General features: G+C 41.2%; 1 protein-coding gene across 1 annotated transcript; it reads left to right on the top strand.

The window, feature by feature from the left end:
- DGKE (diacylglycerol kinase epsilon) lies at positions 1 to 20896 on the top strand. Its single transcript, XM_049771711.1, has 11 exons — positions 1 to 489; positions 8044 to 8203; positions 8707 to 8826; positions 9563 to 9706; positions 10766 to 10923; positions 11920 to 11971; positions 12954 to 13067; positions 15421 to 15492; positions 18545 to 18672; positions 18892 to 19003; positions 20543 to 20896. Exons 1-11 carry the CDS (start codon positions 8 to 10, stop codon positions 20723 to 20725), a joined length of 1725 nt encoding a protein of 574 aa, XP_049627668.1. The 5' UTR covers positions 1 to 7; the 3' UTR covers positions 20726 to 20896.
- The last annotated feature ends 3366 nt before the right edge of the window (positions 20897 to 24262 follow it).

Genomic DNA, 24262 nt, shown 5'->3' with positions numbered 1-24262 from the left:
GGAGAAGATGGAAGGGGAGCAGCGGGCGGCGGGGCCGGGCTTCTTCGCGGACGGCGGCCACCTGGTGCTGTGGACGCTGTGCTCGGTGCTGCTGCCCGTGGTGCTCACGCTGTGGTGCAGCCTGCAGCGCTCGCGCCGCCAGCTGCAGCGCGGGGACATCTTCCGCCGGAGCCAGCACGGCTGGCGCGACACGGACCTCTTCGGGCAGCCCAGCTACTGCTGCGTGTGCGCGCAGCACATCCTGCGGGGCGCCTTCTGCGACTGCTGCGGCCTGCGCGTGGACGAGGGCTGCCTCAAGCAGGCCGAACAGCGCTTCCCCTGCAAGGAGATCATGCTCAAGCACGATCGAGCAGCGGCCGCAGCAGCAGCAGCAGCAGCGGCCCCGGAGCCCATGGCCCACCACTGGATCCGGGGCAACGTGCCCCTGTGCAGCTCCTGCCTGGTGTGCAAGCAGCAGTGCGGCAGTCAGCCCAAGCTCTGCGATTACAGGTATGGCTCCCTGGTAAGGAGGAGCGCGGGGATGACGATTGCGAGGTTTGGGGGCAGCCGAGAGGAGATGTCAAGTGCAGGCACACAGAGGCAGCTGGCAGCCTGCCTCCTGCATCCTGGACCCTTTCAAGCGACGACCTCACAAACAAGTCCTGCGTTGTACACTCTTATGAGTCATCACTGCCAGGGATGCCATGCCTCTCTCTTCTCTCCTGACCTGGCCTTGTGAGGGAATAAAAGTTGGCTCTTAGATCTCTTAGCCTGCTGCCTCTTAAGTGCTGCCTAGGTCGGTGTGTTTTTCTTTTTGCTTTGGTGACTAGGCCTCTCCATTTGATCTAAGCTCAGACTTTTTAAACAGGGGGCCAGTTCACTGTCCCTCAGACCATTGGAGGGTCTGACTATAGTAAAAACAAAACTTAGGAACGAATTCTTATGCACACTGCATAGATCTTATTTTGCAATGAAGAAACAAAACAGATACAAATACAATATGTGGCCCGCGGGCCATAGTTTGAGGACCACTGAAAGGAGAAGTGAAGGATGGGGAAGTTAGCCTTTCCTTGGAGTCACAAAGTGATGAATCCTCGGGATTGGGGTATTTATGAAGGGAAAAGGGCAGGTTAGGAATGGCAAGGCAGCACTTTAAATGTTCGTTTATAATAGAAGGTGTTGGGGGGGGGCAGAGCAATAGCACAGCAGGTAGGGCATTTCTCTTACACAGGACCCACCCGGGTTTGATCCCTGGCATCCTATATGGTCCACCCCCCCAGCCTGCCAGGAGCGATTTCTGAGCGCAGAGCCAGGAGGAACCCCTGAGCATTGCCGGATGTGGCCCCAAAAACAATAAAACAAAAAAAGAAGTTGATGCTATACAATGAAACATAGTCTCAAAGGACATGGATTTGTTCTTTTTTTTTTTTTTTTTTTTTTTTTGGTTTCTGGGCCACAGCCAGCAGTGCTCAGGGGTTACTCCTAGCTGTCTGCTCAGAAATAGCTCCTGGCAGGCACGGGGGACTATATGGGACACCGGGATTCGAACCAACCACCTTAGGTTCTGGATCGGCTGCTTGCAAGGCAAACACTGCTGTGCTATCTCTCCGGGCCCGGATTTGTTCTTTTATGAGATGCTTTTGCAGAACCTATAGCTCCTTAGACACTTGTCTTTTAAGCCACTGTTTCGGTGGCTTTTAAGTACACACTTGCCTAGCGAGCTAAGTCACTGGAGCATGGAATTCTCAAATACACACTACACACGTATCTTTAAGTATAATCTGAAAGTAGGTGACAGTGTCCTTTTGTCATGGTAGACTGGTAAAAAGGGATGCTTGTGTTCCTTTATTCTAACTTCTTCACAGTTGAATTTTATGAGCAGTAAAAATAGAATTGGTGTCCAGAAAATGGTCAAGAATGCTCACACAAACTTATCTCAGACTTCAGTTTGGACATGTTCTTGGTGAAAGTTTTTTTTGTTTGTTTGTTTTTTAAATAAAGTTTATTTTATTTTATTTTATTTTATTTCTTTTTTTTTGTGGTTTTTGGGTCACACCCGGCAGTGCTCAGGGGTTACTCCTGGCTCCATGCTCAGAAATTGCTCCTGGCAGGCACGGGGGACCATATGGGACGCTGGGATTCGAACCGATGACCTCTTGCATGAAAGGCAAACGCCCTACCTCCATGCTATCTCTCCAGCCCCTTTATTTTATTTTTGGTCCTGGATCCACACCCTATGGTGGTCAGGGGTTATTCCTGGTTCTGTGCTCAGGAATGACTCCTGGAAACCTCAGGGGGCCATATGAAATGTGGGACATTGAATCTGGTTCAGTCACATGCAGGGCTTGGGCCCTACGTGCTGTACTATTGCTACAGCCTCAGTATGAAAGTTTTTATTGAACAAGTAGAAAGACCTTTAAATATATTTAAGAGCTGAAATAGGAACCTGGCATAAGATGATTGCAAGTTATTGAATTTATTTTTTATAATAGCATGAACGTTTAACATATAATTTTATTTTTTATTTATAATCTTTGACTGAATCACCATGAGATACACTATTACAAAGTTGTTTATGATTGAGTTCAGACGATGTTCCAAGAACACCAATCTCTTCACCAATACATATATTCTACCTTCTAACACCAATATCCCTACTTTTCCTCCTTCCATCCTTAGCCTGCCTCAATGGCAAACATCTCTCTTCTCTCTCTCTCTCTCTCTCTCTCTCTCTCTCTCTCTCTCTCTCTCTCTCTCTCTCTCTCTCTCTCTCTCTTTCTCTCTCTCTCTCTATGTATGTTTCCTTTTTTCTTTTTACTTAAGGGGTACCACACATATCACTTTACCTCCTTTCAGCACCCAATCTTAACTAGAGTGATCATATCCAGTTATCATTGTCATTATAATCTCATCTCTGTCCTAACTGCACTCTACCCCCCTGCATTTGTGGCAAGCTTCTTATTGTGAATTAATCTTCCTGGTCCTCATCTATTGTCTTTGGGTAGTATTACCATTCTATCTTCTTTTTTTTTAAATCCCACAAGAGAGTATAATCATTCTATGTCTATCCCTCTCTGCTTTATTTCACTCAGCATAATACTCTCCATATTTATCCATGAATAAGCAAATTTCATTACTTCATTTTTTTTCAACTAGCTGCCTAGTATTCCTTTGTATAAATGTGCCAGAGTTTCTGTATCCACTCATCTGTTATTGGGTACTTGGGTTGATTACAGATTCTGGTTTTTACCTGTTATCTGTTCTTGGGTACTTGGGTTGATTACAAATTCTGTCTTTTCTGCATTGTGTTTTTTATTCCCAGGAGTGAGGTATTTCTGGTTCATATGGCAGCTCAATTTCTAGGTTTTCTGAGGAATGTCCTTATTGTTTTCCAAAAGGGCTGGACTAGTCTATATTTCCATCAGAGGTGAATAAATCCCTTTCTTTTGCATCCACACCAGCACTCGTTGTTCTTACTCTTTTTGTTGTGTGCCAATCTTAGTGATGTGAGGTGATATCTCGTTGTTTTGATTTGTATCTCCTTCATGAATAATGATGTGGAGCATTTTTTCATGTGTTTTGGCCACCTATTTCTTCTTTTTTTTTTTTTCTTTTGGTTTTTGGACCACACCTGGTGGTGCTCAGGGTTCTCCTGGCTGTCTGCTCAGAAATAGCTCCTGGCAGGCACGGGGGACCATATGGGACACCGGGATTCAAACCAACCACCTTAGGTCCTGGATCGGCTGATTGCAAGGCAAACACTGATGTGCTATCTCTCCGGGCCCACTTATTTCTTCTTGTTTGTTTTTTTGGGGCCACATCCGGCGTTGCTCAGGGGTTACTCCTGGCTGTCTGCTCAGAAATAACTCCTAGCAGGCACGGGGGACCATGTGGGACACCGGGATTCAAACCAACCACCTTTGGTCCTGGATCGGCTGCTTGCAAGGCAAATGCTGCTGTGCTATCTCTCCGACTTATTTCTTCTTTAAGGAAGTTTTTATCTCCCTATTTTTTTGGTGAGAGACATCTAGTTTTAAATCTTATTTTAAGTAATCTTATACACACCATATTTAGACATAGAAATGAATTTTAACTACAGAATTTTATAAACATTCCATTGTGTTTGGTATCATTTACATTCTAGTGTCATTTTAACATAGGCTACCCTTGTCTTTAAATAAGTTTCCTGATTCTCTAGCTAATCTTTTGGAATTGTTACATTTCCTTTCCGTGTTTTGTTATATTTAAATGGCTTTCATAAATTTTGCTTTTGTTTTTGTTTTTGGACCACACCTGGCAGTGCTCAAGAGTTACTACCTGGCTTTGCACTTAGGAATCACTCCTGGCAGTCTCGGGACCATCTGGGATGCTGTCGAACCCAGGATAGTTATGTGCAATCAAAGGCCCTGTCCACTATACTGTCACTCCAGTCCTACTATTACATTGGCCCCTTCCATAAGTTTTGTTTTATTTTGTTTTGTTTTTTTGTTTTGGGGCTACAACCAGTGGCACTCTCCAACCCCCAAACCAGTGTTTTTTAATGTACAAGGCCTCTTCTTTACGTCCTTTCTTCTACCACATACACACAGTTAATAAAAAGCTACTAATTCTTGTTAGGTAATTACAAGGCCACTTCAGTCTGGGCCCTGATCATCAATTTGCTCTTGTATTCTCTATATGTTTATTAATTTTATTCATTATTGATACCAAAACTTCTAAAATAGAGATGAGCAGACTTTTTCTGTAAAAATCCAGAACTGAATATTTTATGCATTGCAGACCATATGGTCTATCATACTGCCTTAACTCTGAGATTCTCTGTAGTAGAGAATCTTCCACAATACCTCAAGAATGAAAAGCAGGGCTGCATAGTACAGCAGGTAGGGCTTTTGCCTTCTACTCAGCTGACCCTTGGTTCAATCCTTAACATCCCAAATGGTCCTCCAAGCACCAGACCAGGAACAATTCATGAGTGCTAGGCCAGGTGTGACTTCGTACTATTGTTGGTTAAATGACAGCACCTCACAAAAAAGAATGGAGTCGCTGTGTTCCATTAAACTTAACAGAATCGGTGGCACAACACCTTTGGTTTGCTAAATTCTATTGTAGTGTGAATTTTACAAATGACCATCTCAGTTTCACTTCTAATTCTGCTACTGCCTCCCAGTGTACTGAAGCAGAAAACCATGTGAAGAAATAAGCAGAATTGCCAGTTTTTTCCTCTGGTGAAACTTTTTTTTTCTAATTAAGCAGCAATACCACTACAAAAAATTAACCAGAAAAAATAGTGAAGTTCATATTTTCATTTGAGGGATTTTCTAGGTTCTTGATTTTCTCTGTCTTCATTATAGAGTTTGGTTACATGATATATATATATGTATATATATATATATACATATATATATATATATTCTGGTTTTTGGGTCACACCCAGCAGCACTCAGGGGTTACTCCTGGCTCTATGCTCAGAAATCGCTCCTGGATGGCTCAGGGGACCATATGGGATGCCGAGATTTGAACCACCGACCTTCTGCATGCAAGGTAAACACTTTACCTCCATGCTATCTCTTGGCCCCACATGATTATGTTTATTTGTTAAATAAAAATGTGCCTCAGCAGATGTACATGTTTGCATATCCATATTACATCAAACTATATATTTCAGGGGAGAGGGTCAATACCTGGTAGTGCCCAGGGACTATTATTACATCTCTGCTTAAGATCCTGGAGCTACTCAGGAAGCCATATGTGATATGAGGTTTGAACTGGGGTCTGCAACATTGAAGAACAAGTGCCTTAACCCCTATACAATCTCTCCAGCATAAAATATACATTCTTTACAAGTCAGTACTTTTAAAATTACTTAATATATTGACAGTATTTGGGGCCATAATGATAGCACAGCAATAGGCATTTGCTTTGCACATGGCCAACACAGAATGGACCCCAATTTGATTCCAGGCATCCCATGTGGTTCCTCACATGTGCTGGGAGCAATTTCTGAGCTCAGAGCCAGGAGTAACCCCTGAGCACCACCGGTGTGAACCAAAAACCAAAAAATATATATATATTGACAATATTCATGGACAGTACCATGATACACTATGAGAAGTAGAATTACTATGTTTAACAAAAATAATGTGTGTATTGGGGGAGGGGGTGTTGAGCCACACCTGGCGGTACTTGGATCACTCCTGGCTCTGGGTTACTCAGAAATAGCTCCTGGCAGGCTCAGGAGACCATATGGGATGCCGGGAATTGAACTGGGGTCCATTCAGTTTGGCCAAGTGCAAGGCAAATATCCTACCGCTGTGCTTTCGCTCCAGCCCATATTTTTATATGTGATTATTCTCACTGAAGAACATTACAAAACTGAGAAGTATATAAAAATATTAAGAGCAGCTATCTGGGGGGCCGGTGAGGTGGCACTAGAGGTAAGGTGCCTGCCTTGCAAGCGCTAGCCAAGGAAGGACCGTGGTTGATCCCCCGGCATCCCATATGGTCCCCCCAAGCCAGGGGCAATTTCTGGATGCGTAGCCAGGAGTAACCCCTGAGCATCAAACGGGTGTGCCCACCCTGCCCCCCCAAAAAAAAACCCAAGAGCAGCTATCTGGAGGGTTTTATTTCATATCTCTCAGCATTTTTCTGAATTTTCGAGTATAAATTGACAATTCACTTACTTAAAATGAAACTTTAGGAGCCCAAGCAATTGCAGTGAGTAGAGTATTTGCCTTATACATGACCCATCCAGGTTAAATCACTGGCATCTCATATAGTCCCCTGAGCCTGCCAGGAGTAATTTCTGAGTGTAGAGCCAGGAATAAACCCCTGAGAAGTGTCAAGTGTGGATAAAAAAAAAGAAAAGGCAACTTAAAAATGTATACAAATAGGCTTTAGAGGGCCAAAAAGGCAGTTCAGTAGGTAGGGTCTTACCTTGCACATGATTCAATATCTGGTACTTTATATTGGTCCCCAAGCCTGCCAGGAGTGACCCCCCCCCCTGAGCACTTCCAGTGGCCTCCCCCCCAAAAAAGTCAGCAGCTCCTCTATCCACATTCTTCTCTCCTGGTTTTATACTTGAATCCAGAGAGAGGCAGATCTAAATATAAATGCTTTTCTGTCTACTTTTCAAATGAAGAGATTCAGGTTTTACTGCAATTATTACTTGCCAACAAGATATCAACTAATTTATATTGTGTTATTCACAGGTGGTTATAGCCAAGAAATTTTCTATTTGACGCTGAAAAAATGCACCCAAGCCAATAGGGCATTTTTTTTTTTTGAAGTCATGAAGATTTTAGACCTTAGAAACCTATTTCAGCCAAAACACAGATAATATGCAAAGAACCTTTGTTTTAATGTGGTTATGCTGATATTTATCTTGTAGTAAGTTAAAACTGAGAAACTATTATAAAATAATGTTCATGCAGTTAAATGTGGGAACAAAAACAGAGACATGGCTGTACACTTTTAGTATTTTAGTATAAATATTCTGTGGTTTTACAGTCAACATTATGCACCTTTCATAACACATGCCAAAAATTTCTGGAAAATTGCGCTATATGCTTTGAGAGAATCAATGTCAAATGACATTTTATGATCATTTAAATCTTTTGGAGAGCATTCTTTGCAGTTCTTACTGATGACAGGGGAAGGGGATGGATGGCGAATACTCTGTGATTGTGACAAGGTCCATTCAGTCTGTGATTCATTGTGAAGGTCTAAAGGATTCGGTGCTGCAAGGACCCTACAATGCCAGGAATTACCAGGGGCACCCAGCAGTATTCTAGGGACTTATGGTGCAGGGGATCAAGCCAGGCATGGCCACATGCACAGTATGCACCTAATTTCTGTACGGTCTCTCCTGCCCCATTTAAGTTACTTTAACCTTGCAGCAAACATAAAAGACTCTTGGGGACCCCAGGTGATCAAGGCATGTTTAAGTGCAACTATGTTTCATATTTTCTGTTCAGCAAATAAAATCTGCTGTTGAATTTTTGACAAAAATTATTGGTATGCTGCAGTTTAAAATTAATTATTGTCATCTTATCTTCCATCCCTCAGGTGCATTTGGTGTCAGAAAACAGTTCATGATGAGTGCATGAAAAATAGCTTGAAAAATGAGGAGTGTGATTTTGGAGAATTTAAAAACCTCATCATCCCACCAAGTTATTTAACAGCTATTAATCAGATGGGTAAAGACAAAAAAACAGATTATGCACTGGTAATGAAAGTTCACTTTTTCTAATTAATTAATTCATTCCAAAAGATTGTCTTTAGTTAGTGATGTTTTAATAGCTTTAATAACTATAAAATGTGATTATGGTAAACCATAGGACCTTACCAGATTCCTAAACATATACTACAAATTTTGGGTTTTCAGTATTTTTATGTCTAAAAGGAAATTCTAAAATGCTATTTTAATGATTTCTACATCAAGGTCTATACCCTAATCACTTGGGGATATTTTTTGTTTGTATATTTTTTGTTTTTGTTTATGGGTCACACAGTGGTGCTCAGGGGTTACTCCTGACTTTGTATTCAGAAATCACTCATGGCTGGCTTGGTCTGTGACAGTAAGAAGTAATTTTCACGTGCAGACCAGGAGTTACCCCTGAGCATCACCAGGTGAAGTGTATATACACATATTCTCTCTCTCTCTCTCCAACATCACTGAGATATTAAATCCCTTTTACTTCTATCTTAAATTTTTTTTTCTTTTTTTAGCTATCATCTAAACTTGGAAAAGAATGGACACCATTAATAATCCTGGCCAACTCTCGTAGTGGAACCAATATGGGAGAAGGACTGTTGGGAGAATTTAAGATCCTCCTGAATCCAGTTCAGGTAACCGAATAGGAAATCTTTCTTTTTAGAAATATCTGCCTTTAATTCTTAGTTTCTTGTTGTCCTAGCATTGCGATTGTGCTGTAATCTTCTGACTATAAAAAAAAAAAGCAATAGGGCTAGAGCAATAGCACAGTGAGTAGGGTATTTGCCTTTTATGCAGCCAACCCAGGTCCAATCCTTAACATCCCATATGGTCTCTGTGCCTACTAGGTGCAATATCTGAGTTCAGAACCAGGAGTAACTCCTGAGCACTGCTGGGTGTGGCCCAAAAAACAAACAAACATTAGGCTGAGACATATACTTAACTTGCTGGAGCCCTGGTTTCATTATCCAGCACCATATGGTCCCCCAAGTACTAAGAGTGGTCCAAATAAAATCATGAAGAACTCACTGAAGGTGAACTTAGCATGTTCTGGTTTCATGTGAACAGAAAAGAAGCTGTGTTGAATAGTAGCTAGATTACAGGATTGAATTTGAATTTTAGTACTTATTTATCAAGGAAATAAAAGGCAAGTTATTTTAAGCTATTTGCTTAATTTTCTGGTCAGCAGATTGGTTTTAACATGTTTACTGATGAGGGCTAGGGCAAGTCCAGTCATAGTACCTGACATATTGTTAGAGAAAACTGAACACTGGTCAAGATTGTTTCACCATATCTCTACTTATCTAGAGGAAAATCATCTCATAGAGGACAATGTTCAATACATGTCATGTTTTACTTTCTCATTTCTAGGTTTTTGATGTAACTAAGACTCCCCCTTCAAAAGCCCTGCAACTTTGTACTCTCCTTCCCTATTACTCCACTCGAGTCCTTGTGTGCGGAGGGGATGGTACAGTGGGCTGGGTCCTGGATGCAGTTGATGAAATGAAGATTAAGGTATACATCTTTTAAGACCAGCTTGCTTTTCAGAGGAGCACTTTCAAGACAATTAGTTATACAGTATTTATGATTATATTTTTTATTATGCAGCTAGAAAGCATTGGAAATTCTGAGTAACTTAAAAATAGGATACTAATTGGGGGGAGGGGCAAAGAGATAACACAGCGGTAGGGCATTTGCCTTGCAAGCTGCCGACCTAGGACCAACAGTAGTTCAATCCCCCATGCCTGCCAGGAGGACTTCTGAGCACAGAACCAGGAGTAACCCCTGAGCTGGGTGTGACCCAAAACAAAACAAAACAAAACAAAAATATTAATTTGTTTTATTTTTATCAATATTTCTATAATAAACAGGATTTATGTTTACAGTCTGAGAAGGAATGTGCTTATTTTAAAATAACTTAAATAATTAAATCCATCTTTAGAGTTCTTCAGTTTTGTTATAAATTTAAAATGTTGAAAGCCATCCCATATGTTTATAGTTTATAGATCACACAGAGGAGCTCGCATACATCATAATGGTTTATTACATAATGTTCTTTGCCTGCAGGATTTATTCTTTTAGCATTCAAGCAATCTATTGTTCTAATAATAAATGCTACACTCAGCCTCTGATTCAGTATTTTCCCTGAACTGCTCTCCAAATTTCCATGAGCCCTGAAAATAGAAACTTAATTACCTAAGTACTTAGAGACGTTGTATTCCTTCTCAGTTTATGTAATTAGTGATTTAAAATGAGATACTATAGGGACCCAAAGGACGGTGTAGGGTGTTTGCCTTGCATGCGGCAGTCCTGGTTTTGATCCCCTGTATCTCACCCATATAGTCCCCCAAGCCTGCCAGGATTAACCCCTGAGCACCACCGGGTGTGGCCCAAAAACAAACAAAATAAAATAAAATGAGATACTATGTTTAAGCAATTTGCATAAAGTTTAGCAAAACAACATCAGATGTTCTAGTTATGTCCTTATTGCTTTGACTCTCTAAATTTTACCAAATATTATTTTTCTATAAATAGTCTGAAAGAGGAACCTAAACTATATCTTCCGTATTCTAGGGACAAGAAAAATACATTCCACAAGTTGCTGTCTTGCCTCTGGGGACAGGCAATGATCTGTCCAATACTTTGGGTTGGGGTACAGGTTATGCTGGAGAAATCCCAGTCGCACAAGTCTTAAGAAATGTAGTGGAAGCAGATGGAATTAAACTTGATAGGTAAGTTACACCTCCCCCAAATGTAGATCCTGTGGATCTTAGAAATATGCTGGAAATATTGTTTGGTTTATTAATGGACAGGTGTTATTTTCAATCTCAAATTTTGAAGACTTCTCTTAAACGTTTAAAAATTGGGCCAAGAGGTGCACAGCGGTAAGGCGTTTGCCTTGCATGCGGCCAACACAGGACAAACCCCAGTTCGAATCCCAGCATCCCATATGGTCCCCCTAGCCTGCCAGAAGCAACTTTTGAGCACAGAGCCAGGAGTAACCCCTGAGTGCTGCTGGGTATGACCCCCTACCCAAAAAAATAAAATAAAATAAAAAGCTAGGAAAAAATGGACCAAGGAAGTGACTCAGTCGTTGAACCTTGTATATATGAGATCTTGGGTTTGATTCCTGGCACCACACTCACAGTTTTTTAATTAACTGTTATAAACTTCCATTGAAAATCACCATCTAGGAGTCAGAACATCCAGTAGTACAGAGGTAGAACACATGCTTTAAATATATAAAGCTGGGCCCGGAGAGATAGCACAGCGGCATTTGCCTTGCAAGCAGCCAATCCAGGACCAAAGGTGGTTGGTTCGAATCCCGGTGTCCCATAATGGTCCCTCGTGCCTGCCAGGAGCTATTTCTAAGCAGACAGCCAGGAGTAACCCCTGAGCACTGCCGGATGTGGCCCAAAAACCTAAAAAAAAAAATAAATAAATAAAGCTTTTGTTACCACCCCACCAGCACCATAACCGAAAAACCATAAAAGACTATGTTAGTTGCATTTATACATAGAGACTGGTGTATTAATTTGTTAACTAAGGATTGAAGTCATAAAGTAGGCAGGGTACTTAATCTTAAAATGTGTATTTTTCCTTAGTTTTGTTTATTTTTCCAAATGCTATTTCAATAGAACTTATTCTTTGTCATCCAAGTTGAGTGGTAATTAATTGACATTTAAGTTGGGAACAATGACTGATTTTTTTTTATTTCTTTGTTTTAGATGGAAAGTTCAAATAACAAATAAAGGTTACTATAATTTAAGAAAACCCAAGGTATGTTTTCTTTGTATTGTTGTTACCAGGGGCTGGTGGGAGGGAGGGAGAAATGGGAGTTAATTTATTTGTTTTTGTGCTACCAGAAAGTTAACCAGGGGCCTGGCGTGTGTGAGACACACCTCTGCATTCCCAGCCCCATAGAACAGTGGATAGTTTTGGGGCTTCGGTGACAATAATTTCAACAATCATAGTCCATTGATTAAGACTCAACACTGTGGCAGAGTGCAGGAACATGGTACTTATTAATGTCTAGAGAGTTACCATAGAGCAGAAGGGAACCCACCTTTTGGAGGTGAGGAAAATAGAGTTTCAATTTTAAATAGGAAAAATTGAGTTAGAGTTATGCATAATGAATGACCCGAGTTTGAGTCGCTGAAGAGGTTGGAAATATGGACCTGTGACTCAGGAACAAAACAGATGGATACCAAGACTGAGAAATCCTAATGTGGGGGAAGTTATTGACGGGAATGGAGCCAGAGATTACAAAAGCCTAGTTTAGATAGGAAGACAGTTTCAGTGAGTACAAAGTTAAAGGGGAATTGGGGAGATAGCACAAAAGGCTGGAGTGTAATTTTAGCCTAGGAAGGTGGGACTCAATCCAACTTGCCCCGCATGACCCTGGCATCACCCGGAATGACCCCAAGCACCACACCACACTGTTCCTCACCTAATAATGCCTCAAAACAAAACAAAATCGAAAGAGAAAATGTAATGGGAACTCAGAGCAGACAGCCTGAATGCAAATTAGAGCCCTTTTAAATAAAACCTGAAATTGTACAAGTCATATTAAACAGAAATAGAAGGTGAAATTTATAATCAGCTTTTGAGCTCAAACTTCATGACTATAAATATCCCTGGCTAGAATTAGCTCTAGTGGAAAGTAAATGCAGAAAAAACTATATTTTCATAAAGTCTACAAAGGTACATATACTGTATGACATGGCTTAAACTGAAGTCATCTGTTTGTCCTTTCTAACAGGAATTTACAATGAACAACTATTTTTCTATTGGACCTGATGCTCTCATGGCTCTCAATTTTCATGCTCATCGTGAGAAGGCACCGACTCTGTTTTCTAGCAGAATTCTTAATAAGGTGTGTTGGATAAAATAACATTTCCTGCTTTTCACCAAAGGTACAGTAAAATCAATAGTTCAATTATATCTAGCTCACTTTCAAGTGAATTCAGATAGAGCTAACTTAAGGAAACACTTACTGGCCCTGTTTTGCCTATGGCTATCCACTTAGAGCTTTAATTCTTTGCTCAAACACATTGTATTTGAATAAAGAAATACGCTGAACTTTATTCAAATACATTTTAACTAGGAGAGACTTTACATTCAAGCATGGAATGTTTCATAGCCTATTTTTCTTAGATGGTAACTAAGAGTCTCGATAGTTTATCTCAAAGGCAACTAGAACTGCAAAGAAATTTTATGCAGGATAAAAATTTGGCCAACTCATTAATGGTAACTTTTGTTACCAACATTAGATTTATTGACTTGAAAGGATTCCCAGAGGCAGATGAGGTGAAAAAGGGGTAGTGGCTGTTTGCCTTGGCTCTTACCTAAGATCATTGTTAGGTATACAGTTGTTTCCTGGTGGTGGTAATATTGTAGTTGCCATGGTGGAGATCCATTCAGAGCCTCACACATGCCAGCCTTATGCTGTACCACTGATTCACATTCCAACCCTCATTCTTTGAGTTTGTTTTGGTTGGAGTGTTTGTGTTGTTGTTGTTTTAGTAACTTGTTAGTTTCAGAATCACACCAGCAGTACTCAGGGGTAACTCCCAATTTGATGTTTGCGGTTACACCCGGCAGTACTTGAGGGAACTATGTAGTGTATGGATCAAAATTGGGGCTCTGGAATGCAAAACATGTGCCAGTCCTTTGGCCTTTCTCCTTGGTCCCTTGTAATTTCTTGAAATGATTTTGTTGTTGTTGTTGTTGTCGTTGTCTTTTTCTCCTTTGCCACATCTAGCTTTGCTCAGTGCTTCTTGCTATGCACTCAGGAATCACTCCTGGTAAGCCCAGGGGACTATGTAGTACTGGGGAACAATCCAGGTCTGCCACATGCGTGGCAAAACACCTCCTACCTGGCCCCCAAATGACTTGGTACTATGGTACTATCTGGCCCCCAAATGACTTGGTTTTGCTTTGGGGAGAGGGGGTGGTATTTGGTTTTGGTTTTGGTTTTGGACCACACCCAGCAATGCTCAGGGGTTACTCTGGGCTCTGTACTCAGGAATCATTTCTGGTAGTGCTGGAGGATTATATAAGATGCCAGGGATCAAATCCTGGTCAGCCATGCGCAAGCAAGTACCCTATTTGCTGTCCTACCACTCTGGCTCCCAAAATGACTTTTGATGATAAGTAACAAGATATATCTATTATGGGCCCGGAAAGATAGCACAGCAGTGTTTGCCTTGCAAGCAGCCGATCCAGGACCAAAGGTGGTTGGTTCGAATCCCGGTGTCCTATATGGTCCCCCGTGCCTTCCAGGAGCTATTTCTGAGCAGACAGCCAGGAGTAACCCCTGAGCACCGCCGGGTGTGGCCCAAAAACCAAAAAAAAAAAAAAAAAAGATATATCTATTAATATGAAATACTAAAAGAAGATAATTTTTTTTTGTTTTAGGGGCATACCTGGCAGCACTCAGGGATTACTTTTGGCACTCTTAGGGGACCAACAGGAATGCAAGGGACCATTTGGGATGCCAGGGATCAAACGTGGGTCAGCTACATGCAAGGCAAAAATGCCTTACCTGCTGTGCTATCACTTAGAGCCCCTAAAATGTTCTTAATTTTAGCAGTACTTTTTTTTAAACTTGATTGATTGATTGATTGATTGATTGGTTGTTGGGCCAAACTGAGGTGTGTTCAAGGGTTACTTCTGGCTCTGCATTCAGTAATCAACCCTGGCAGGCTGGGGGACCATATGGGATGCCGGAAATCAAACCGGGTCTCTCCTGGATTGGCTGCATGCAAGGCAAATGCTATTTTTTGGGCCCCATAATTTTAGCAGTACTTCTTTATAAAAAATAAAAACTGGGAGAAGGTAGCATTTAGGCATGAATCAGTTCTATCCCAAATTGCCCTTAGAAAAGGGGTTAATTAAATTCAGAATTAATTGTTTCCATTTCCTTCCCTCTCCATTCTAAGGAAATGCTGTTTCAAAGCTGGAGCAATAGTACAGTATAGTATGGCATTTGCTTTGAACACAGCCAACCCAGGTTTGAACCCTAACATCCCATGTAGTCCCCCAAGCACCACCAGGAGTAATTTCTGATTATAAAGCCAGGAGTAAGCCCTGAGCATCTCTGGGCATAACACAAAAACAAAAAGGGAAATGCTCTTTCACAATTCATCACTGTTTTAGTTCAATATATTTTCAAATTGTTTTAAAAGTAATTAAATTATGTTAATATTTTCTGTCCATTTTCATAGGCTGTTTACTTATTCTATGGAACCAAAGATTGTTTAGTACAAGCATGTAAAGATTTGAATAAAAAAATTGAGGTAAGCTTTTAAAGTTTTAGATAATGTCTGGATTATGATGATTTTTGTAACAAAAATTCTGGGTTTTCTTATTAACGTATTCCGTTAATAAATGAAGTATTTCTTGTTTACCAGCCATTTTTCTAAGTACTTTACAGTTATCACACTGCAATCTCACCACAGCCTTATAAAGTAGGCACGGTCATGGTCTAGTAGGATTTCTTTAAATGAAATAATTTTCCCAAATTTTCTCAGTGCCCAGACATAGGATGTGAATGCAAGATTATCTTACTGTAATCTGCCTAACTCTTAATGCTGAGTGGCCACTCTTCATACACAAGGATGAATCTGAAGTTATTCAGTATAGTACCAGTTTCATTGAAGCTCAGGGGAAGTTTAAACACATTTCATTAAAGTTATGGTGTATCTGTCTTACTAAGGCAGGATAAGCATAAATGAGCAGTGAAATAAGGTCCTGATGTGGCTCATTACTAGCATTCCATGGCAAATATATAGTCCTTACTGAATATAGTCCTTACTTCCGAAGAGAATCTAATGGTTAGCAGTAGCGACAACAAAGACATTAATATAGGGAACCCTTGAACTAGCACATAAAGGGGAAGAGTCAGTCAACATCTTGGGTGGGGCAGAAGATGGTTCTGTGCAGAAAGCTGCTGAGGTTAGACAGACATCAGAGTTTTTGTGAGCTCACCATAGAAGAATTGCAGGAACATCCATTTTCAATAAGGGCCTTTTTTCCCCCACCCCCCCCCCTTTTTTTTTTTTCTTTCTGTTTAGCCAGATTTCCTTTTTCCTGAGTTTTGTCAACATTGCTAGAGGGAAGCATGTGCTATAGCACTGTAGGACCAGAGGATGGCTCCAAAGTCCAGAACACAGGCTTTGCATGCAGGAGCCCCAGGTTCATTTTTCTGAGCACTACCAGGTATGGCCCCAAAGAAAACATATCAGCACTTTATTCCATTATCTTGATTTTTTTTAACTGAACTAAATTTATTTGTGACATCATCTATGAAGTGCCAGACACTATCCTAGGGCATAAAAATGAAGATAAAATTTGGCCCGGAGAGATAGCACAGCGGTGCTTGCCTTGCAAGCAGAACCTAAGGTGGTTGGTTCAAATCCCGGTGTCCCATATGGTCCCCCGTGCCTGCCAGGAGCTATTTCTGAGCATACAGCCAGGAGTAACCCCTGAGTGCTGTCGGGTGTGAGCCAAAAATAAAAAAAATTTTTTAAAAATGAAGATAAATCAATAGGGGCCGGAGAGGTGGCATGGAGGTAGTGCATTTGCCTTGCATGCAGAAGGACAGTGGTTTGAATCCTGGCACCCTATATGGTCACCCAAGCCTGCCAGGAGCGATTTCTGAACATAGAGCCAGGAGTAACCTCTGAGCGCTGCCAGGCGTGACCCAAAAACAAACAAACAAAAAAGATAAATCAATAAATCCCTTGCTCTAAGTTTATTATCTAGAAGGGGAGGGGGAATAAAACATTTTCCACATTGCTATATGGTATAAGAAGTGTTATGATAAGAAATAGGGGCAGAGGGGCCAGAGCAATGGCACAAGGGATAAGGTGTCTGCCTTGCTCGCGCTAGCTTAGGACAGACAATAGTTCGATCCCCCAAGCCAGGAGCAATTTTTGAGCACATAGCCAGGAGTAATCCCTGAGTGTCACTGGGTGTGGCCCAACAACCAAAAAAAAAAGGAAATAGAGGCAGAGCAGGTATAGCAGGTAGGGCATTTGTCTTGAATGTGGCCAGCCCAAATTCGATACCTGGCACCCTATATCATCCCCTGGATGCTCCAGGAGTTCCAGGAGTGATCCAGAATGCAGAGCCAGGAGTAAACCCTGAGCTCTGCCATTGGTGGCCCTAAAACAAAAATAAATAAAGAGAACATATAACCCAGAAGTACCATAATCTTTTGAGATAGCAAAAGGAAAACAAGCTTTCTGCTAGAAGTAACAATTGGGAATCAAAAATATAAATAACAGAGCTTGAGAAATAGTACCATGGGTAAGGTGTTTGACTTGCATGCAGTGGACCCAGGTTCTCTCCCTAGCATAGCATATATTATTTTCTGGAGCAACACCAGAAGTAATCCCTGATAGTGGAGCCAGGAGAAAGCCCTAAGCAGAGTCAACTGTGGCCAGTAAATTTAATAATTAAGAGAGTGAAAGAGAAGAAAAAAACTCTACAGCAGTATCGAAGAGCAAAGACCTAGAGGCATAAAATAATGTGGCCAAGTTTATGAATCCAAGATAAAGAATAACTTGTAGGGAAAGTTGTAAAGTGAGACTGGAGAAGTGGAGGGGCCAAATCACAGTGGACTATACTGAAACTGGATTTCTGAGCCAAGACCATATAGGTTAGCAACAGATTTCTATTTTGTAAGTGTCAATGCAGCTGCTCTGTAAGATGAACAGAAAACAGTTAGTGACAGAAAGGAAGGTTTGAGAAATGACAAGGTGCTCTAGAGTAGAGTACTGTCTGTTATGATGGTGTCAGGGCAAGGTAGATATAAAGAAACAAAATCATTTTTCAGTGATTAATTGGTTGTGGGGGGTAAAAGTAAAGACAGCAAATGTAACTCGGTTTCCAGCTTAGGCAACTAGTGAGGAGATGCCACTCTCATGCTTGGAGGTAGGCGTGTAGGAAAGTTACAGAGAAGATGCTTTATGCAATTTCATGCAAAGGAGGTTTAGAAATGACAACCAGTTACAAGTGTTTTTTGAGCAATTAAATATACTGAGGTGCAAGTTTACAAGGGCAGTAATTAAAATGACTCTCAAGTCTAACATGGGAAGATTAAGGGGCTTAGTGCATATCTATGAAGAACATCATCGCCATGAAGCAGGAATGGACTCTCCACCCAAAGTGCTAGAAGGGAACCTTCCAAGAAGTACAATTTGGGCTCCAGATAGCAGAGAGGCTATTTCAGTAAGAGAGAGAGATCACCTCTCTGCTTTTCTATGAGCACTAATGTGACTTCTTAGTGGCCATGTCTGGAAACAGTGTGCCCTGTAGTAACTAACTGCTTGCATTTCTTTAAAGCTAGAGCTGGATGGTGAGCGCGTGGACCTGCCCAGTCTGGAAGGCATTATAGTTCTGAACATCGGCTACTGGGGCGGAGGCTGCAGGCTGTGGGAAGGAATGGGAGATGAGACTTACCCTCTCGCCAGGTCTGTGCATTTTTTAATGTGTCTTATACATCAGCCCAGTCTTTGAAGCTGTCTTTCATTCAGAGATTTTTAACGTTTTCCCCCTCGGGTTTTCTGTTTTGTTTACTTGTTAAGAGCATTTGTTTATCATATTGATGTTAAATAATGACCATTGTTAAAAATGGCCCCAGTGGTGGATTTTATCTTACCGTACTCCCAATTTCCCTTTCCCAATTTTAGGCATGATGATGGTTTACTAGAAGTGGTTGGAGTCTATGGGTCTTTCCACTGTGCTCAGATTCAAGTGAAACTGGCCAATCCTTTCCGAATAGGACAAGCACACACAGTTCGGGTAGGTGAGATGCAGATATTATGGGCTAAACTGTCCCAGCCTGTTTCTGTTTTTCTGTGCTTTGCTTCTCCCTTCTTTTTGTTGATGTAGTTGACCAGGGGTGACTAACTTGCTGTCGGGGTAGCATGCCTAATCATGGTGCTTGATTGCAGTGCTTGCCCAAATCATTAACTTGGTTAGTGTACTGGGAAGATTGTACTGATGGTGCTGCTGTGGAGTCACTTGGAGCGTGGTGGGTTGGAATTTGCATGTTTGTGCTTGGAAGGCTACGCTCTGCCACTGAGCCACGCCTCGGGCACAGCCGACTTTTAAGCTGTCAGTAGTAGATGAAAATATTCCTGCTGTAGCTTTTATAGAGACTTCATGCCATTGATCACCTTATAGCAGGAGCTTGTATGGAATCAATTAAAGGGCAGGAAATGCGGTCCTCAGTCCAGTTGAAGACCTAAAGCATGGAGAAGAATCCTCTCTCAAAGTGGATGGTTCTGTTCCCCAACTCCCCTCCTGGGGTACTGAAACAAATGGTGGGGAGGGAAGGGTGTAGAGGTGGTAATGGTCTCAGCTGCTTGATTATACTGGGAGGGGGGAAGGGCTTGCCCTGTACAAAGCCAAAAGTAAGCCCTAAGCACAGCTGAGTATGGTTCAGAAGCCAAAAGGAAGGCTGGAGGAAAAGTACAACAGGTAGGGCATTAGCCTCGCATATGCTCAACCCAGGTTTGATCCTTGGCTCCCCACCTACATGGTACACTATGCCCTCCAGGAGTGATCCCTGAATGCAAAGCCAGGAGTAAGCCCTAAGCACAGCCAGGTGTGAGCCCAAAAACAAAAATAAAAATAATTCGTAAAATGAAGAAAGTGGATTTTGCTATTGGGGGAACCATACCCAGTGGTGCTGAGGACTTATTCTTAGCTCATGCTAAAGGATCAGTCCTGGTAGGGGTAAGGGGACCATAAGGGATGCAGGAATTAAAACCCCAGCCAGCCACATACTAGGCAAGCACCATACCCTCTGTACTGTCTGGCCAAAAACAGGCCAATTTTTATTCTGAATAACTTTTTTCTGGCCAAATAAGTTTGGGAACCTCTTCTAAAAACAATTGATGAAGGGCCAAAGAGATAGCACAGTGGTAGTGCATTTGCCTTGCACGCAGCTGACCCTGGACATTTGGTGGTTCGAATCCTGGAATCCCATATGGTCCCTCGAGCCAGCCAGGAATGATTTCTGAGCACAGAGCCAGGCATAACCCCTGAGCACCTCCAGGTATGATCCCCCCCCAAAAAAAGGGGCAAAAAGAAAAAGCCCCACAATTGGTGAGTAAATATATACTCATAATAATTTTTAAAAATGAGATAAGGTATCCCCCTGAATAGAGTTATAGGTTATATTGAAGTTATATATATATATACATATATATATATATATATATATATATATATAGAGAGAGAGAGAGAGAGAGAGAGTTATAGTTATATTGAAGCAGGCCTTTCTAAACATTTTCAGAGCTGACATTCTCTCATTATTTGTTCCCTATTTACCAGCTGATACTGAAGTGCTCAATGATGCCCATGCAGGTGGATGGCGAGCCATGGGCCCAGGGTCCCTGCACTGTCACCATAACACACAAGACACATGCACTGATGTTGTATTTCTCTGGAGAACAGACAGATGATGATGACATCTCTAGTACTTCAGATCAAGAAGACTTAAAGGAAACTGAGTAAATGGACAAGGAGTTATAAACATTGATAGAGAGTCCCCTTGGACAAGTCATAATGCCTCCTTCACCCCACATTAGTAGCAGTTCTCTATCAGCTATGTAGACTTAAATTCACCCCTAGTGTAAAGGGTATAGATGTTAATGTAAGTAGCATTTAAAAACAGCCAAACTTCCAGCTGTTTATAAATGCCTTTAAAAAAAAAAATTAATGATGTTTGAGAAGTCACGATGAGGAGCCAGAGCAACAGTATAGTGGGTAGAGCATTTGCCTTGCACACAGCCAACCCAGGTTCGATCCCCAGCATCCTATGTGGACCCCAGAGCCCACCAAGAAAAAAAGGTAAACTTTGAGCACCACCAAGTGTGGGCCCCAAAATAGAAGTTATAATGATACATGAAAATGAGATGTTTTCCACAGCTTTATGTTTGAATGAGCAAGTGACTTTGAACACATGATTTCATCCAGTTCTTAGGGTACAAGTTCAACATCCTGTTGTTGCATGTCAGTGGAAAATCATTTTATTTTTTGTCTGGTGATAGCTAACATTTTAAAACTCAACTTGGTTTTTGTGGGGTTTGTTTTGTTGTTACTGGTTGTTGAAAGGTTGGTTTGTGAAAAACAGCACAGTGATTGCTGGATACCCTTATGTAGCATATCTCTTAAGATTTTCTAAAACCTAGCACTGGCTGGGCACACCCATAAATAATCTGTTTCCAGGAAACCTTAAAAAAAAAGAGAGAAAGCGCCTGAGTGATAGCACAGCAGGAGGGCATTTGCCTACATGCAGTTGGTCCAGGATGGACCTTGGTTCGATACCCAGGCATCCCATATGGTCCCCCGAGCCAGGAGCAGTTTCTGAGTGCATAGCCAGGAGTAACACCTGAGCATCACTGGGTGTGGCTCCCTCCAAAAAAAGAGAGAGAAAATTCTTAATTTTTTTATATCAAAAATGGGGCCAGAGAGATAGCATGGAGGTAAGGCATATTTGCCTTGCTTGTGTGACCCCCTGAGCGCTGCTGGGTGTGACCCAAAAATCAAAAAAAAAAAAAAGTGATGTTCGAACCTTCAAATGTTTTTAGGTTAATTATGCTAATTACTATGTTGAGTCAAGGTTCAGCATTTTGTTTTTTATCTGGTCTAAGCAAAGGAGAACCTAGGTGAGTTAGTGAAAATCAGCAGTCTTTGGAGTAAGATTCATGGGTTTTGGGCCCAGAGAAATAGCACAGTGGTGTTTGCCTTGCAAGCAGCCGATCCAGGACCAAAGGTGGTTGGTTCGAATCCCGGTGTCCCATATGGTCCCCTGTGCCTGCCAGGAGCTATTTCTGAGCAGACAGCCAGGAGTAACCCCTGAGCACCACCGGGTGTGGCCCAAAAAAAAAAAAAAAGAGTCATGGGTTTTGAGTTCAAAACCTTTCATCCACTCACTAGATCTCTTTTGATTAAAAGATCATGTCAGTAATTATTTGTAAGTGTACTAGAGAAAATTTAACAGATTGTGTCCCCAAAAGTTCAATAATGATTATTAAGTTTGCTTTAGTTATCTGGTAGCACTGAAGTAACAGGTCTTATAACTGAAGTGCTTAACAGAGCATCCTGCGGGACAAGGACAGAATCCTCTAAAAATGTTTGTATTATATTTATTTTTAAATGAAAGAATTTTGTATTTATTTTCTTCACTGTGGTCTACCTGTGTTTAGTGTTTACAATATAGTATATGACTTAATAAGTTAAACTGATCCCATGAATCCTGCTAGTTACAGAAATGTGGTCTGTTAACTGCTGGTAATTCAAACTTATACAGTAATTTTCTGACATTTATCTAGTCTCTTGAGAAAAATTTCTCAATATTTTTTATGGTTTGGAGCAATAGCTCAGTAGTAGGGCGTTTGCCTGGCACATAGCTGACCCAGGACCAACCCTGGTTCCATCCCAGGCATCCCATATGGTCCCCCCAAGGCTGCCAGGAGAGATTTCTGAGCACAGAGCCAGTAGTAACCCCTGAGCGCCTCTGGATGTGGCCCAAAAACACCAAAAAACATATATATTTCTTAATACTTTTTAAAGGTAGAATGACTGTTTTTTAAGAGGAGAAACAGAATACAACAGGTAGGACACTTACCTTGCAAAGAGCCAACCAAGGTTTCATCCCTGGCACCCTATATGTTTCCCCTGAACCCTGCCAGGAGTGATCCCTGAGTGCAGAGCCAGGACTAAGCCCTGGGCACTGCCTGGTGTTCCCACCACCACCACCACCAAAATAAAAGTTATTGACTTAGTCTCATGATTTCCCATTAGGGGGCGCACTTCTGCTAGATAACCTCCCTCAAATCTTGCATTACCGATTGGGCATCCATCCTTGTGCTTTCCTAATAGGTGCCCTCCTTGCCAATTTGATGGGCTTTCAGGACATGAAATGCTTAAAGATGAGAATGTATCATCCAGAACAGTTCCCCTTCAAGCTGGGGAGGTTTTATTAATCCACAAATTACCATAAATTTACATTCCCTTCCCTTCAGGTCATGTTTTGAAGGAATAGCTTAATATATACAGTGATTGGTAGCATATTACAGATATATGTACATACACAAACATATATATGTAATTGTAGTATATGAAATTCTTTTGCTTAAATTAACTTCTTTCATATTTCATCACTATATTTTAATGCTAAAAGATTTTGTGAGGGGATCTGTTACTCATCAACATTTCACAGAAGGAAGCCCATTAAGGTAATGGGTTAGTTTTCTAGATTTTCTTTTTAAATAGCTGATCATGTTCTTGATAAATTTAATGAGTTTTTTTGTTTAATTCATGATCAAATCCTTTCAGATGTCACATTTTATATACTGTTAAATTCACTTTGCTTTAAGCTATTTTGTCAGTAATTCATAGTGCTAACTATGAGATCAAAGTAAATCATTTTGGGATATCAGAATTAAAATAAAGGGGCCAGAGTAGTGGCGCAAGCAGTAGGGCATTTGCCTTGCATACAGCTAACCCAGGATGGACCATGGTTAGATCCCCCGGGGTCCCATATGGTCCCCCAATATGGTCCCCCAAGCCAGGAGCAATTTCTGAGCACATACTAGGAGTAACCCTTGAGCGTCACCGGGTGTAGCCCAAAAAAAACAAACAAACAAAAAAATATTCAAATAATTAAAATAACTCTAGTTGTGTTACAGCTGTAACCGTGATTTGACTTTAGATATAGAATAGGTTTCTGTACAATACCTTTCATTTATTTAAGCAAATTGATTTTCAAACATCACATTCCTGTGAGTTTTTTCCCCCTACTTGCCCTTTCAGTTTTTCCATTGCCTTTTCCATTGATTCATTCAAACCTAATTTTTATTTAGGGAAGTTGTTTGAGAATACCATATAGACATCTTATTTAGCAGAATTCATTTTACTTTTTAGGCATATTTACTGAAATTTTCAAATAAATATGTAACCTGTGCCTTGCTTCATAAGTAAGTACGATTTACATGGGGCTAGAGATAGTATGGCAAATAGGGCACTTGCTTTGCATGCAGCCTACCC

Source organism: Suncus etruscus, chromosome 1, assembly GCF_024139225.1.
Source record: "Suncus etruscus isolate mSunEtr1 chromosome 1, mSunEtr1.pri.cur, whole genome shotgun sequence".
In the NCBI taxonomy this organism is placed as follows: domain Eukaryota; kingdom Metazoa; phylum Chordata; class Mammalia; order Eulipotyphla; family Soricidae; genus Suncus; species Suncus etruscus.
The sequence above is the reverse complement of the archived record's forward strand: the minus strand, read 5'-3'. Positions and strand labels throughout refer to the sequence as shown.